At 39.4% G+C, this 13,755-nt stretch overlaps 1 protein-coding gene across 1 annotated transcript; it reads left to right on the top strand.

The window, feature by feature from the left end:
- Positions 1 to 19: 19 nt before the first annotated feature.
- On the top strand, positions 20 to 11,107 carry LOC119907188 (lysine-specific histone demethylase 1B). Its single transcript, XM_038724859.1, has 21 exons — positions 20 to 180; positions 484 to 626; positions 1,404 to 1,525; positions 1,632 to 1,721; positions 1,857 to 1,968; positions 2,079 to 2,192; positions 2,285 to 2,323; positions 2,465 to 2,651; positions 2,842 to 3,026; positions 4,386 to 4,556; positions 4,653 to 4,727; positions 4,852 to 4,986; positions 5,126 to 5,297; positions 6,474 to 6,601; positions 6,791 to 6,922; positions 7,034 to 7,108; positions 7,218 to 7,334; positions 7,530 to 7,655; positions 8,243 to 8,365; positions 9,090 to 9,242; positions 9,763 to 11,107. Exons 1-21 carry the CDS (start codon positions 165 to 167, stop codon positions 9,844 to 9,846), a joined length of 2,499 nt encoding a protein of 832 aa, XP_038580787.1. The 5' UTR covers positions 20 to 164; the 3' UTR covers positions 9,847 to 11,107.
- The last annotated feature ends 2,648 nt before the right edge of the window (positions 11,108 to 13,755 follow it).

The raw sequence follows: 13,755 nt of genomic DNA on the forward strand, positions 1-13,755 counted from the left end.
CATTTCCTCTCTCTCACAGGAAGTGGTATTCTGGAAACAGCAGCGCATTGATTTCCCCCCACAACAATAAGAGGGAGACGAATACAACCATTATAAAACCGTCTCGGAGACTCACATAAACGTCAATAAATCCCTGGGATTTGATAAATAAATCGCCGTGAGTCATGCTGTCTGATGCAGGTTAGTATCCGTAACGCTGCTGCTTGCGACGTGCTTATAAATGTGACAGGCGGACGTTGTTGACTTGTTTAAATAGCTTGCTAATGTGTTTAACTGTCGCCACCTTTGCCGTGTGTATATACGTATTAACCTCGTATTTCAGTGGCTTTGGTCAATTTGTAGTTATTTCCGATAATAGGATACATTTGGACGTTATGTTATCTATCATAAAGATCCTTATCAGTCACAACAAAGGCCCCATTTATACTGAGCTGCACTGTATTGTCTACTAAAGATATATGTTGTTGTTACTATAATGTTTAGACTATTCTGGGAATGGCTCTGGTGCTCGGCGAGGCAAGAAGAGGAGCTCCGGGGAGTCACCGGGAGATGGCCAGACCCTGCGCTCGTCTGGAAGGCAAACAAATGTCCGGGTGAAGCGCACCAACAACCCTCCACCTGGACAGGTAAACTGCAGCATGCATGTTCAGCCTCTGTCTCTAAAGCTGACTCCTCTTCATCCTCAGCCCTCATCGCCTGTGGGGTCATGCCCGACAGACTGACTAATCCAATGACAATCAACCCATATTTCTATTTTTGGTGGCATTTTTGCCTTTAATTGATTGTATATAATCGAAAGTAAGACAGGAAATGTGAGCAAGAAAAAGGGTGAGGACATGCAACACAAACCAGGGACCTTGTGGTTTACATGGTACATGTCTTAGGTCAAAGTGATGCCTTGATATTTCCTTTTTTTTATATACATGTAACATAAGAAAACATTTTTGAGATATTGCTTTTTTTTTAAATAATTATAATCAAAATATATTTACCTCCCTGTAAATATATTTTACTTTACAGTCCATCGCCCTTTGGCCTAGGGTTTTATGGCACAGATCATGAACCACAACGTGTGGGTTTGTGCCCCTGGCTGGGGCCCTCTGTTACATCTCTACTGTCAGTTATTCAATGTAGGCATAAAATGCTGTCTTGGGACAAACGATGTAAAGGAGACACTGTTTCTAAATCACCTTGCACAAATCTTTCGCTTTGGATAAAAGCTAAATGTCCAGTTATTATTATTGTGGATCAGTGATGTCATTGAGATACCAGATCTGCTTAACAAGATCAGTATTGCCACAGATACTGATTCAGCATATCAGATGTGTGCATCACTAAGTTAAAGTGCCCCATAAATAAAGTTAAGTGGAGCTCAGTGTTGACTTTATCTGCACTCTTTCTAGAGCAAGAGAAAAGCCACAGACACAGAGGAGGAAGATGACCAGTCTGAGAAGAAGTACAGAAAGTGTGAGAAGGCTGGATGCTCTGCCACATACCCAGTTTGTTTTGCAAGTGCATCTGAAAGGTAGCATGTTTTCTGGTATAACAGGAATCAGATCTTATCTTGGTCACTTCTTTCTTTTAGATACAGATTGTTTTCAATGGACATGATTGTAATTTTCTCTTCTCAGATGTGCTAAAAATGGATACACATCTCGGTGGTATCATCTCTCATGTGGTGAGCATTTTTGCAACGAATGTTTTGATCACTACTACAGAAGGTAATGTTGACAGAACCACTCTCATATTTCTGTATATTATAAACATGTTTCAGTATTTTTATTCCATGGTGACATTTAAAGTGCTGTTTCATCAAGGCCATAAGATTAACTTTTCTCTTTTTTTTCCATTGGCAGTCACAAAGATGGCTATGAGATTTTTGCTTCATGGAAGAAGGTGTGGACTAGTAACGGGAAAAGTGAACCCAGTCTGAAAGCTTTCATGGCAGATCAGCTGCTTCCATTCTGGGTAAGCTCAGGCATCTCTTCCAGTTTCTGGTTAAACAGCTGAATGTGGTTATTCTTAATGTTCTCCGTGTCACAAATACTGTAACGTTAATTGTGGTATGTTCCTTTCAGGTTCAATGCACTAAACCGGACTGTAGAAAGTGGCGTCAGCTGACTAAGGAGATCCAACTCACTGCCTCCCTAGCAGCAACGTACCGCTGTGGAATGAAATTCAACAACATCAAGGTTAACAGGAACATAGAAAGGAATCAACCAGCCATTCACAAGTGACCTTTTTAATTGTTTTTGTGATGATAATTGCGTGTCTTTGCCTGCAGAGTGAAGGACCGGACCAGTGCTCCCAACCTGAGGACTTGGTAAGCTGGTGATGTGTGTTCTATGATTTGTTTTGGAAATCTAGCAGTTAAGACAAAATAAAATGTATTAGTCAGCATTGCTTTAGGCAAATACACAATGATGATTTGCACCTTTAATCCCATGCCGTTTAATTCTCACAGAGAGTGGCCGAGGTGACTGACAGCTGGTGGCATTCAATGTTGATTTTGCCGCCGTTGTTCAAAGACAGTCCAGCCAGCCCTTTCCTCGCTGCCTACTATCCTGACTGTGTGGGGATGAGTCCATCAGGCTCTACCAGCAACATGTCTGAGCTGAGGGCAGACCACTGCAGAGCCGTCCAGCCACAAAGTAAGTCAGTAAGAGTGAGAGGAATGAATATGTTAACAGCCATGGTTTGCTCTACTATGATGTACATACAATTACTCTATATACAGAGAGATGGGGGAATAATACACCAGGGAGATGCTTGGTCAGCCTCCCATTTAGAAATATCAGTCTAAACCACATAATAATGTCTAATTATGATTGTATCCCTCAGTTCCAGGCCTGTGTCCATACTTCCAGCCCTTCTACCAGCCTAATGAGTGTGGCAAGGCTCTGTGCGTGCGGCCGGATATGATGGAGCTGGATGAGCTTTACGAGTTTCCTGAATTTTCCCGCGATCCCACCATGTATTTGGCTTTGCGTAACCTTATTCTGGCCTCCTGGCACAAGAATTGCAAGGTACGCAGCAGACATCTGCCAAGAGTGACATTCCAATATTGTATTTTTTTCAACAATAACATTTTTTAATCGCATGATTTTCTGCGATTAATTGCAATTAATCGCATTGTTATGAGCAAAATTTAATAATGATTCCTAAAGTAGTGTATTGCCTCTTTTAATTTAAATGTAGGCCCACTGCTATATACATAAAAGTGCACTAACATGTGGTTTGCAAACACTTTAAACAAATAAAGTGCTGTTTACTAGCAGTATTCCCTTTACACATTAGCAATAAAATATTTCTTGTAAATCTCAACTTAAAACCAAAGCTATTTGCCACTGCCAGGCATAGTGTCCAGAGCCACAATCATAACAGACACCTTTTGAACAAGTTAACATGCATGAATTTGTTTTCTCGTGTTTTTTTCTGAACAGGAATCAGCAGAAACATTTTTCTTTTATCAGGGAGCAGCATAAACAGTCTATGTTCAGTAGCAAGTGTCCCTGTAGAGTGAGGTGAAGTGCTCGCCTCATGCACATGCCCGCCCGCTGCCGAAGTTAAATTGTCTTAAACTTTTTGTAGGCGACGTGGAGCACAAATCATTGGAAGAGAGACCGGTCCTTGCTGTTTGTGAGTTTACAGAATCTATTACTGTTTAGGCTACTAAATAGGACATCAACAGGAGGGAATTCGAATGGCAGAGCATCCCCGTAAAACTAGATGAAGGCCTATTAGGTAAAGTTATGTAACGTTAGCCTATAATTTTAACTTCAGTTAAATAGGTTAGATCTGTGTAGCGCACAGAAGCCGTTGCTGTTTACTCCCGGAGCTCTGTCTAATCACCGAAGCAAAGAGCAACTCCACGGGGCCAAGCGACTAAGTTTTGATTTTAATAACATTCCTAAGACCGACATCTTCCCCAAAACTAATCAGCATGCAGTGTGTAGCTATCCACTTCGCTATGGCATTTGGTGCTTGTTTTACTTGTCCCACACACTGCATCCAGCGTAGTCTGCCGAAGCCTCCCTCCGCTGCTTGTTTGGGTGGGTGATTTGCAGGCTGATCAACATCCCACCCCTCCTGTGTGATGTATGTGTATTCAGAGCCAGTGAGCAACGAACTTTCAAAATAATAATAAAAACTGCGTTAACATGCGATAAAATAATTGTTGGCGTTAGTTAATTTATGCTTTACCCTGATAATAATGCGTTAACGTGCCCAGCCCTAGTTTTCACCTTTTTAGGTTTTGTAATACAAATTGCTCGTTTTGTTTGTCTTCACTTAAATATCACATCTTCTCCTCTTAAGAAAACAAAACAATAGATTCTAAAAAAACCATTCAAAACAATGAACATTTTTCCTGTTTTTTTCTATAGGAGGTGCTGACTTCCCAGAAATGTGCTCTGAACATCATTGTCCGGGGGTTGGTGCGTGTGCGCTGCGTGCAGGAGATGGACCGGGTGCTCCACTTCATGACCAGGAAGGGCCTCATCAACACTGGTGTGCTGGCAGTGAAACGGCCTCTGCTTCCTGAAAGATACTGCTCTGTGAGAGTGCTCATCTTCACTTGATCCTGACACAAAAGTTCATCATTTATTTGATTATGGCTAACAATACCTCCCACATTTTTATCACTTCTGCAGAGGAATGTTATCGTCATCGGTGCTGGGGCTTCAGGTTTGGCTGCAGCACGGCAGCTGCAGAACTTTGGCACTCAGGTAACTATCCTCTGCTTAAGTTAGTTCTTGGTACACATCTTCTCTGACCTCCTGTTTTACCCTGTTCACTGGTCACTGTACTGGTGCACACTGCTTTACACTCTTCTTTTTCATTGGTTTACAGGTGGTGGTGCTTGAGGCAAGGGAGAGAATTGGAGGTCGTGTATGGGATGATACTTCTCTGGGCATCACAGTTGGGCGAGGAGCTCAGATTGTCAATGGCTGTGTAAACAACCCCATTGCCCTGATGTGTGAACAGGTAAGAAAGACCTGAGAATTCTACATATTTCTGCTATTAAATGCACATTAAATCTAATTTCATCTGCTAAATAGAACTTGTTTTGTTCATACTTGACTTGTATCTCGTCTAATTTGCCTTTTTCACTTGTCTGTTGCAGATGGGCATCAAGATGCACAAGCTGGGAGAGCGGTGTGACCTCTTTCAGGAGGGAGGGCAGGTTACTGACCCGGCCATCGACAAGCGCATGGACTTTCACTTCAACGCAATCCTGGACGTGGTGTCAGAATGGAGGAAGGACAAGTCCCAGAACCAGGACATACCGCTGAAAGGTGCTGAACTGTTATCCCAAAAGACAGCATGTTTTAATCTCAAGTGTGAGGTTCACTGAGGTTCATTAAAGTCACTTTAACAAATGGAACCAACAGCTTGATAGCGTTCATTCTCAGACCAAGTTAGTGTTTTTGTGTACACATTTAGTTCTTTTGATAAGAATAACATAATTTCGGTGGAAGATACAATATAACTGTTATATAGATATGTCAGACAAGAACATTTTGAAATTCATGTTGTGAAAACTTTTCTTGTGTGACCCTCTGACAACTTTGCCTTCTTCTGAAACAATGAAAGCAGGCATTCTCATGTTTGGCCTTACCTGCCAATTATAACTCTGGTCTAGAGTCACAAGTGTGAATGTGTACAGTGCAAGGTTATAGAAGTAAAACTGTTACGTTCAGTGGTGGTTATGGCAGAGTAGAGCAAGTTGGAGGACCCAAACGCAGGACACGTAGGCTAGCAGGTAAAGTAAAGTTCAGATGGTTTATTCCAAGCAACAAAAAGCGAGCACACCTTCAAACTGAGTGGCTGATCACAAAGTCCAGAACCACAAAAGCTGTCCAAACAGAAATCCAACGGTGCAGGGAAACACGACGAGTAGGCAGACAACGAGGGATCATAACGCACATAGAAAGTAACACGAACAATGACCGGACAAGGGCTGAACAGAAAGACCACACATATATATACCAGGGATAACGAGCAGGGCGGGAGCAACACAGGGGACAGACATGAGGCTAACGAGGGAGGCAGAGAGACAGCAGGAAAACAGAGAGGCAGGCAGGCAGAGACAACAGAGGGAGCACTTAGACAAGCAGACATGGGGCAGAGTGAATAACCAAGAATGCGACAGAGCTAAACAGAACCAGTAAAAGAACAAGGGAATACACAAGACTAAACAGGGAACACAAGACCAGGAGTAAACACAAAAGATATTAACTAACGTACAGGACTAGGAACTAACTGAACAAGACTACAGAGAAACATAGAACCAAAAACAGACTTAAACAGGAAGACATGAATACAAATACCACACTCCTAACAAAAACAGAAGTAGTGATGAGAAAATGTTTTTAAACTATTTCCTAAATTTAAAAAAATCATATAAAAGCAGAATTTGAACAGGGTTTAGAGATACTTCACCCGTAGTTGTAAGCATTTTTTCTCTACAGAAAAAGTCCAGGAGGTGAAGAAGAACTTTCTTCAGGATTCTGGTATCCAGTTCAGTGAGTTGGAGGAGAAAGTGCTTCAGTTTCATCTCAGCAACCTGGAGTTCGCCTGTGGAAGCACTTTAGACCAGGTCTGAACAACTCAAACACTTAGGGGCTGCTTCAATAGTTTTTCCACAAAGCATTTGTATATTCAATGAGTGTGAAGTGTAGGCGTTTTGATGAAGAAAATTCAATTTGTTTGTGTGGCTTTTGGTATTGTGCCTTCAAGGGAATTGTGATGAAAATGCTCTCAAGTATATTTGTTTGTCTGTTTGTAGGTATCAGCAAGATCCTGGGACCACAATGAGTTTTTTGCCCAGTTCTCAGGAGACCACACTTTACTCACCAAGGGCTACTCTGTGTTACTCCACAAACTGAGCGAGGGCCTCGACATCTGCACAAAGTGCCCGGTTTGTAATTCAGTCTTTTAATTTCAGTTCAGCTACTTTCATCTTTTGTTACACTGCGTATTCTACATATATAAATGCCATTGTGAAAAATCTGGTGTTTTTCAATTCTAGGTTCAGGCCATTGATTACTCAGGTGATGTTGTCAAAGTTACATCCTCCAATGGGTCCCAGTGGACTGCACAAAAGGTAAATAAAAAAATAACCAAATGTATAACCCCTTTCATCATTTCAGAGAATGCTTGATGTATTCAGTGCCAATTATCATGGTGTAAAGTTATTGAGTTTGTCTTTTCAGGTTCTTGTTACAGTCCCCTTGACTTTACTGCAGAAGAATTTGATTCAGTTCAACCCTCCACTTCCTGAAAGGAAACTGAAAGCAATCCACAGTCTGGGAGCCGGTATCATAGAAAAGGTAATAACTCTGGTGTGTATGTGTCATTAATGGTTTTAAATAAGTACAGGCCACGAGGCAAATATTAGCAATTGTCTATCTTGTCTTAGCAATTTATAGGTGACTCATTTCTGCATGTATTCAATTTATTATCCAATTATGAGACTGTTGCTTCCCTATGGATGCTAAAGTATCATTTAAAAAAACTTCTTTCAGATTGCTCTTCAGTTCCCGTACAGATTCTGGGACAACAAAATCCAAGGGGCAGACTACTTTGGTCACATACCACCAGGTCCTGAAAAGAGAGGCATGTTCAGTGTCTTTTATGACATGGAGCCACAGGTTTGTCTTTTCTCATTATTATTCAGCAAGACCATATCTTACTGCTCACCATGTATTATAATCACATCCCCTCCTGTCAGAAATGACCCTTAAAGGTGCGGATGGTAACAATTGTTACTGGCAAAGGAGAGGTTGGCAGTTCTTTCATTGCTGGTGGTTGTTTCTCAGCCGTTGTGTTTGCAAAGGTCGCACTGAAGATGTAAAGCTTGACTCAGTGAGAGCATGCGCAAGGAGTGGGGCTTCGCAGCGTGTGCATGAGCAGTGATTGACACTCCGTTAGAGAGTCCACATGGCTGTGATTGGTTGTTCTGACCAGGAAGCGGTGGATCTTGCAAATGGAATTAGGACCAGTTGGAGGAGCCAGATTATCTGTCTCATTGATTGAATGACAGTTTTAGGAAATGTAGCAAAAAATTATTTTTAAGAGAATTCACTACTGCAGCTTTAAGATAACTATTCCTACTAGGGAATATAGGTTTTAACTATTTATGTTAGACTGCAAGCCCAACTACAAGAATAATATTTATTTTCTGATAAACAGAATGCTGTGTTTCTGTGTGTGTGTGTGTGTGTGTGTGTGTGTGTAGGGGAAACATGCTGTCCTCATGTCTGTCATCACTGGTGATGCTGTACCTGCTGTCCGGGACATGGAGGACGAGGAGGTGGTAGATGAGTGCATGAAGGTCCTGCGTGAACTTTTCAAAGAACAGGTAATGCTGTCACATCTAAAGTTTAACCATGTAACATTCTGTGTAACTAACACTTTGGCTGTTGCTTGCACTTTATTCAGGGTAACTGATGAAAAGTGAACAGTAAGACCAACAGTGAAAGTAACTCAACTTCCGTCCAAACAGTCCCAGGAACTAAACATTGGAGCTAAATTAGGAGCTAAGTCCCTTTTCACATTCATTTAGACCAGTGGTTTTCAAAGTGGTGTCCAGTGACCCCCAGGGATCATTGAGCGGGCTCCAGGGTGTCCCCAGCAAAAAGGGGAGTAATTTATGTTCACTATAATTTCATCCATAAGTTACACAATGAAAATTTTGGTTATGGGTTAAAAACATAAACATCTAAAAGCTAAAATTCCATCAGATCAGGGACCCTGGGACTAAATCTTTCAAATGGGGGTCCGTGGTCTAATTTGTGTCAGTTTAGGTATCCTTAATGTTAGGAAGAAACACTGATTTGGATGTTGTTGTTCGTATCTTACTACTTTGATACTCTGCTGTTTGCTTGGAGTTTAAGAAGGAGACATAAACCTACACCTTGATAGTTCCTGGGCAATCAGAAAGTACAGCCCAGAACTCCTACTTTTACAGGATAGGAACTTATATATTGAAGGAACTAAACTCAGACCCTGATTCCTTTAGTCGAGGTGCAGGTAAAGTCCTAAAAAGGTTCGACTGTATTATTTCTGTCTGTTGTCCTTGATAGGAGGTCCCAGAGCCAGTGCATTTCTTTGTCACACATTGGAGCAAAGACATGTGGTCCCAGATGTCCTACAGCTTTGTGAAGACGGGGGGAAGTGGAGAGGCCTATGATATCATCGCTGAAGACGTGCAGGGAAAGGTGTTCTTTGCTGGCGAGGTAACATTGCTTTCAACCATATTATAAATATTGTCTTGAAATATTTGTTTATTTGTAATGAAGTGGTAAAATGAGATTTTTTTGCATTTGACATTATTTGTGATAAGCTGTTATTCCTTAGGAGTTTTCCTCACTGCACTTTCCATGTCAATCGGCCTTTTCACAGCAGACACAGTAGGAAAGGTACAGGTGTTACTAATAACATTAACAATGGCTCTGTTGTATTCAACTTCCCCAGTGACTTCAGCAGCTAAATGAAATTCAGACAACTGTGCTTTTCCTACTGTTACATTTCAGAATGAATTTTGTCAAACCTGTTAGTTAACGTTTTGGATTCTGCAAGTATTTATGGTGAACTAACCAGTTTTATTTATCCCCAAAAAACAAATAATAGGAATGTGTGAAAATTGACCTTAGAGACGTAGTTTGATGAAATAATCTTAAGTCCACTTACAATACTGGCTTTTTATATTGCAGACTTTGAAACTGTTGATTGATTTGTTTTTGTTTTTGTTACCAGGCCACCAACAGACATTTCCCTCAAACAGTGACAGGTGCTTACCTGAGTGGGGTCAGAGAGGCCAGCAAGATGGCTGCTATGTAAACTCAGTCAGTCAGTCAGTCAGTCAGTCCTAGAGCTTTTAAAAACACCAGCATGGACATACGGGTTGCACTGAGCAACAGACCGTTAAACAACTTGGACTGCGTTGCCTGAATTGCTCCACTTGAAATGATATTTCACTGTACTGTGTCTGATCAGCAAGACGCCGTTAGTAACTTTCCAATAGCGGGTTCAAGTAGGGTTTTCCAGGGGCCTGGCTCTACATATATAACACAAACATAGTTGAAGTGCTTTTTATTTATATCAAAAATCCAGCAAATTTTTGTTTGTTGGCGACAAGATGCAAAAAAATTTAAAAGCAAGGCATGAACAATGGATAATCCCAGTGATATTCTACCTGGGTCCGCTGCGCTGGAAAGCAGGATGATGTTTTCTTAAATTTGAGTTTAATGAGTAGTGTGTGTAGCATTTCTGTGATGAAATGGTCAAAATATCATTTTTGAGAGATTAAGGTGCATGAAACATTGGTAAACTCTCAGTCATGTAATCATAACTTCAACTACACTGAACAAAATTATAAACGCAACACTTTTTTATTTTTGCCCCCAAAAGTGTTGTGTGTATTATTTTGTTCAGTATAAGTAACATTTAATTTAATAAACATTTAAAAGGATCAAGTTTTGAAAGATCATATTGTCGTGACATCAAAAAAATGTTTTTCTTTGAGAGTTACCTACTGATGTTTCATACAGCTGTAAGGAATTTGCATTGTATAACATGTGATTCATGTGTTTGTAGAAATGGTAGGAAGAAATGGATGAAAGGTTGGAAACATGTAAGTAATTATGTGGTAGCACTTCTGATTTAAAAAGAAAAGAAATGAATAGTTCATGTGTATGACAAGTTAAATTCTCCGTAGGACTGAGTATGATCAGAAGACACCAGCTTGTCCTCTTACTGTCTCAGGGATGTGATCGCGATGCCTGGCAGAAAATGAATAAAAAAATTAAAATATTGATTGATCAATTCTGAAGATGGTTTGGGAGAAAATGACAGCCAACCAAAGGAGGAAAACAAACTCTCCATATTTGTCTTGTATTAAATTGCGTTCCTGAGGTGTGGCATTGGGGAACAGCACAACAGTGTCCTCACTTTCTTTCAGTAATGTTGACTAATGAAGCGTTACATGTAAGTCCTCATATTTCTGTCTGGATCTAGATGATCATGTCCTCTTTGCCCAACATCACAGTGCTTGAATATTTATCTTGTATATGTATGTAATAAACTGAGCTATCAACTGCCATACTGATTGCTTTCATTTGTGGGTGAATATTTGGCTCTTTTTCCCTCCTCACGTCAGTAACTCAAGTCAGCATTAATATATTTATGGATAAACATTAATGCCAATCGATTTTGTAAATAAAACTTTAATGGGTTGACTGTCTCCACTTTATTACAAATTACTGTACTGTAATAGGTTGATTTCAACAATTTTGATAATTTATTGTTTTCAGTCATTTTTAAGCATAAATGCGGGAAACAATCGGTAAAATGTGAATAGAGAAAATGTTTCCTGGATTTTGTTTAGTCTTGTATCGTATTAAAGTGAAAATATTTAGGATTTGGAATGGACAAAACAAGCAAGTTAAAGGCGTAGCTTGTGATTGACTTGCATTTTTATAATTTTAATCACATATACTAAGTCAGTGGTCCAGTAACTTCCAGGGGTCCTTGAGCGGGCTCTCCAGCAAAAAGGGTAATAATTTATTTTCACTTCCATATGTAACACATATGACAATGACAGAATGTGTGACTATTTTGGTCATAGGTTGCATACACTTTATGTACTAAAACATCTAAAAAACAGTCCGACCAGATGGGGAACCCTGGGACAACATCTTATCAAATGGAGGTCTGTGGTCTAATTTGTGGCATTTAGGGGTCTTTGATGTGAAAATGTTTGAGAACCAGTCGACTAAATGATAGATTAATTGAAAAGGAAAATAAGTTCATGCTGTGGATATTTTGATGAACTTTGTCACACGATCTTCCTTAGCACTTGTCCACATTCGCTTAAAAGTTGAGTTTTAAAGTTCATTCTTGAGCTTGGAAACAAACAATCTCAAGGTTTATTTAGTATCTTCTAGATGATGTGATCGAAAGCCCCAGACCAGGTACTAAATGGGTGAGATTGTTATGTCAACTGTAAGGTAAGAATGAACTTAAGAGTGTAATGGAGGAACTTGACTCCGCTCATATTTTACATTTTATTTAACTAAACTGAGTTTATATTGACTTAAGGTTTAGTTCAGTAGCGTGGATAGTTTTTTTTACATTTATTGATGCAAAGTTCATTACAATAACAGAACTGCAAAAAAATACATTTTACATTGCCAGATGCTCAAATTAAATTCATTTTTCTAGAATATTGAAACTTCATATCTTTTTTTTATTTTTTAAGAGTTCTATTGAGGTGCAGTAGTGTTTCAGTTCAACAGTAAACAGATTGAAGCAGGGTTTGGATCCAGTCCATCTTGATTTGTGGATGTGGAACTTTCCAGGTACCATGAAGTACAAAATATAACATGACATTAAATACATTAATTGGTATACTCTTACCTGTAAAATAGATGAAATATATTTTCTCGTTCCAAATTGCAAAAATCACAGTTATAATTAATGTTGAGTTTAAATCTTTGCATCACTTCATTGGCAGGGTAAATACAATGCGATTTTTCAAAGGACACTTCTTTTACCTCATTATTAATACAATATTTGTTAAGAATAGTACATGGCTTTTTCCACTGTAAGTCACTCACAATAGAAGACCAGAATAATTTTGCTGCAGAGAGTATGTTATATAGTCCAAACCATTCCTTATATGTTTGTTACTGCAGGACCTATTCTAAATATTAATTCCTTCTATTTAATTTTTTTATCTGTGAAATTAGCACTTTTTTTAAAAACTGGAAGAGAACCTGCAGGAATATATTATGGGAACCATCACTAATGCAAAATTAAACTTTGAAGCCAACTGTGAAGCTGTGTGCAAAAAGGGTCAACAGGGATTTTTTTGTTTATTGTCATTTTCATATTGACCGAACCACAATGACCATCTTTTATTGTGCTTTTATTGAATCAGTTCCGTAACTTTCCTTGATGTCTTGGTTTAAGCCACACATTCTTAAAGGAGAGAAATTCTTTATATTAAATAGTTTAATGGTCCAGTCAGCTGATTAGTAAACCACAGTATTGCCCAGCCTCCCTTTACACCAGACAGCTACAGAGATATAGCTATCTCTATGATTTTCAGCTTTTTCCCTGGACAGAGTCTTTAAGTCCCAAGGTGCAGAACGAAGAGTTAAAATTGCTTTTTTGTCCTGCTGCCAAATGAGCTGAATAAGCTGTAGTGATTGAGATTTGCACATACTTGGCATACTTTGGTTAAACCTTTTTTTATTGTATTTTTTATTTGACAGAACCTTTTAACATAGGCTATTTTTATTTTAACTAACTTGTTGTATTGCTCTCTCTCTCTCTCTTTATGTCTTGATGGGTGGATCCTTGAATATGAGTCTCTAGCATGCTTTTTTGTGTCCTTCATTACTTATTATGTTTGTACTATGAATTTCTTAGTTATTTCCATTTTTCTTAGTTATTCCATAATTTGTGTCACAATGGATGTCATATTCCTGCTGCAAAGCTATTCTTTATGGACTCTTGAATTCTGAATATGAAACTATTATTATTTAAGAGTTGTCCAGCTAACAAAATGCCACTGTGAAGCCATGAGCAATAAAACAGTGATTTGTTTTTGATAGTTGCTCTCATGGTTGCTTTAGTTTGACTGCTGATCGACCGATGACGTCGGGAGGCGTCATCAACACTCGCCGTTTCGCCTTTGGCTTTTCTCCGAACCCGAAGCGGAAGAAAACAAACTAAAGCGTGAGC

The sequence above is a fragment of the Micropterus salmoides genome, unplaced genomic scaffold, assembly GCF_014851395.1.
Source record: "Micropterus salmoides isolate LMB-PRFRI ecotype aquatic unplaced genomic scaffold, ASM1485139v1 Ms_hic_scaffold_17, whole genome shotgun sequence".
In the NCBI taxonomy this organism is placed as follows: domain Eukaryota; kingdom Metazoa; phylum Chordata; class Actinopteri; order Centrarchiformes; family Centrarchidae; genus Micropterus; species Micropterus salmoides.

Excerpts from the sequence above, each read along its gene's own strand:
- LOC119907188 (XM_038724859.1), top strand. Across the intron at positions 4,728-4,851 it reads TGCAGAACTTTGGCACTCAG|GTGGTGGTGCTTGAGGCAAG; the intron begins GTAACTATCCTC and ends ATTGGTTTACAG. Across the intron at positions 7,656-8,242 it reads TTTATGACATGGAGCCACAG|GGGAAACATGCTGTCCTCAT; the intron begins GTTTGTCTTTTC and ends GTGTGTGTGTAG.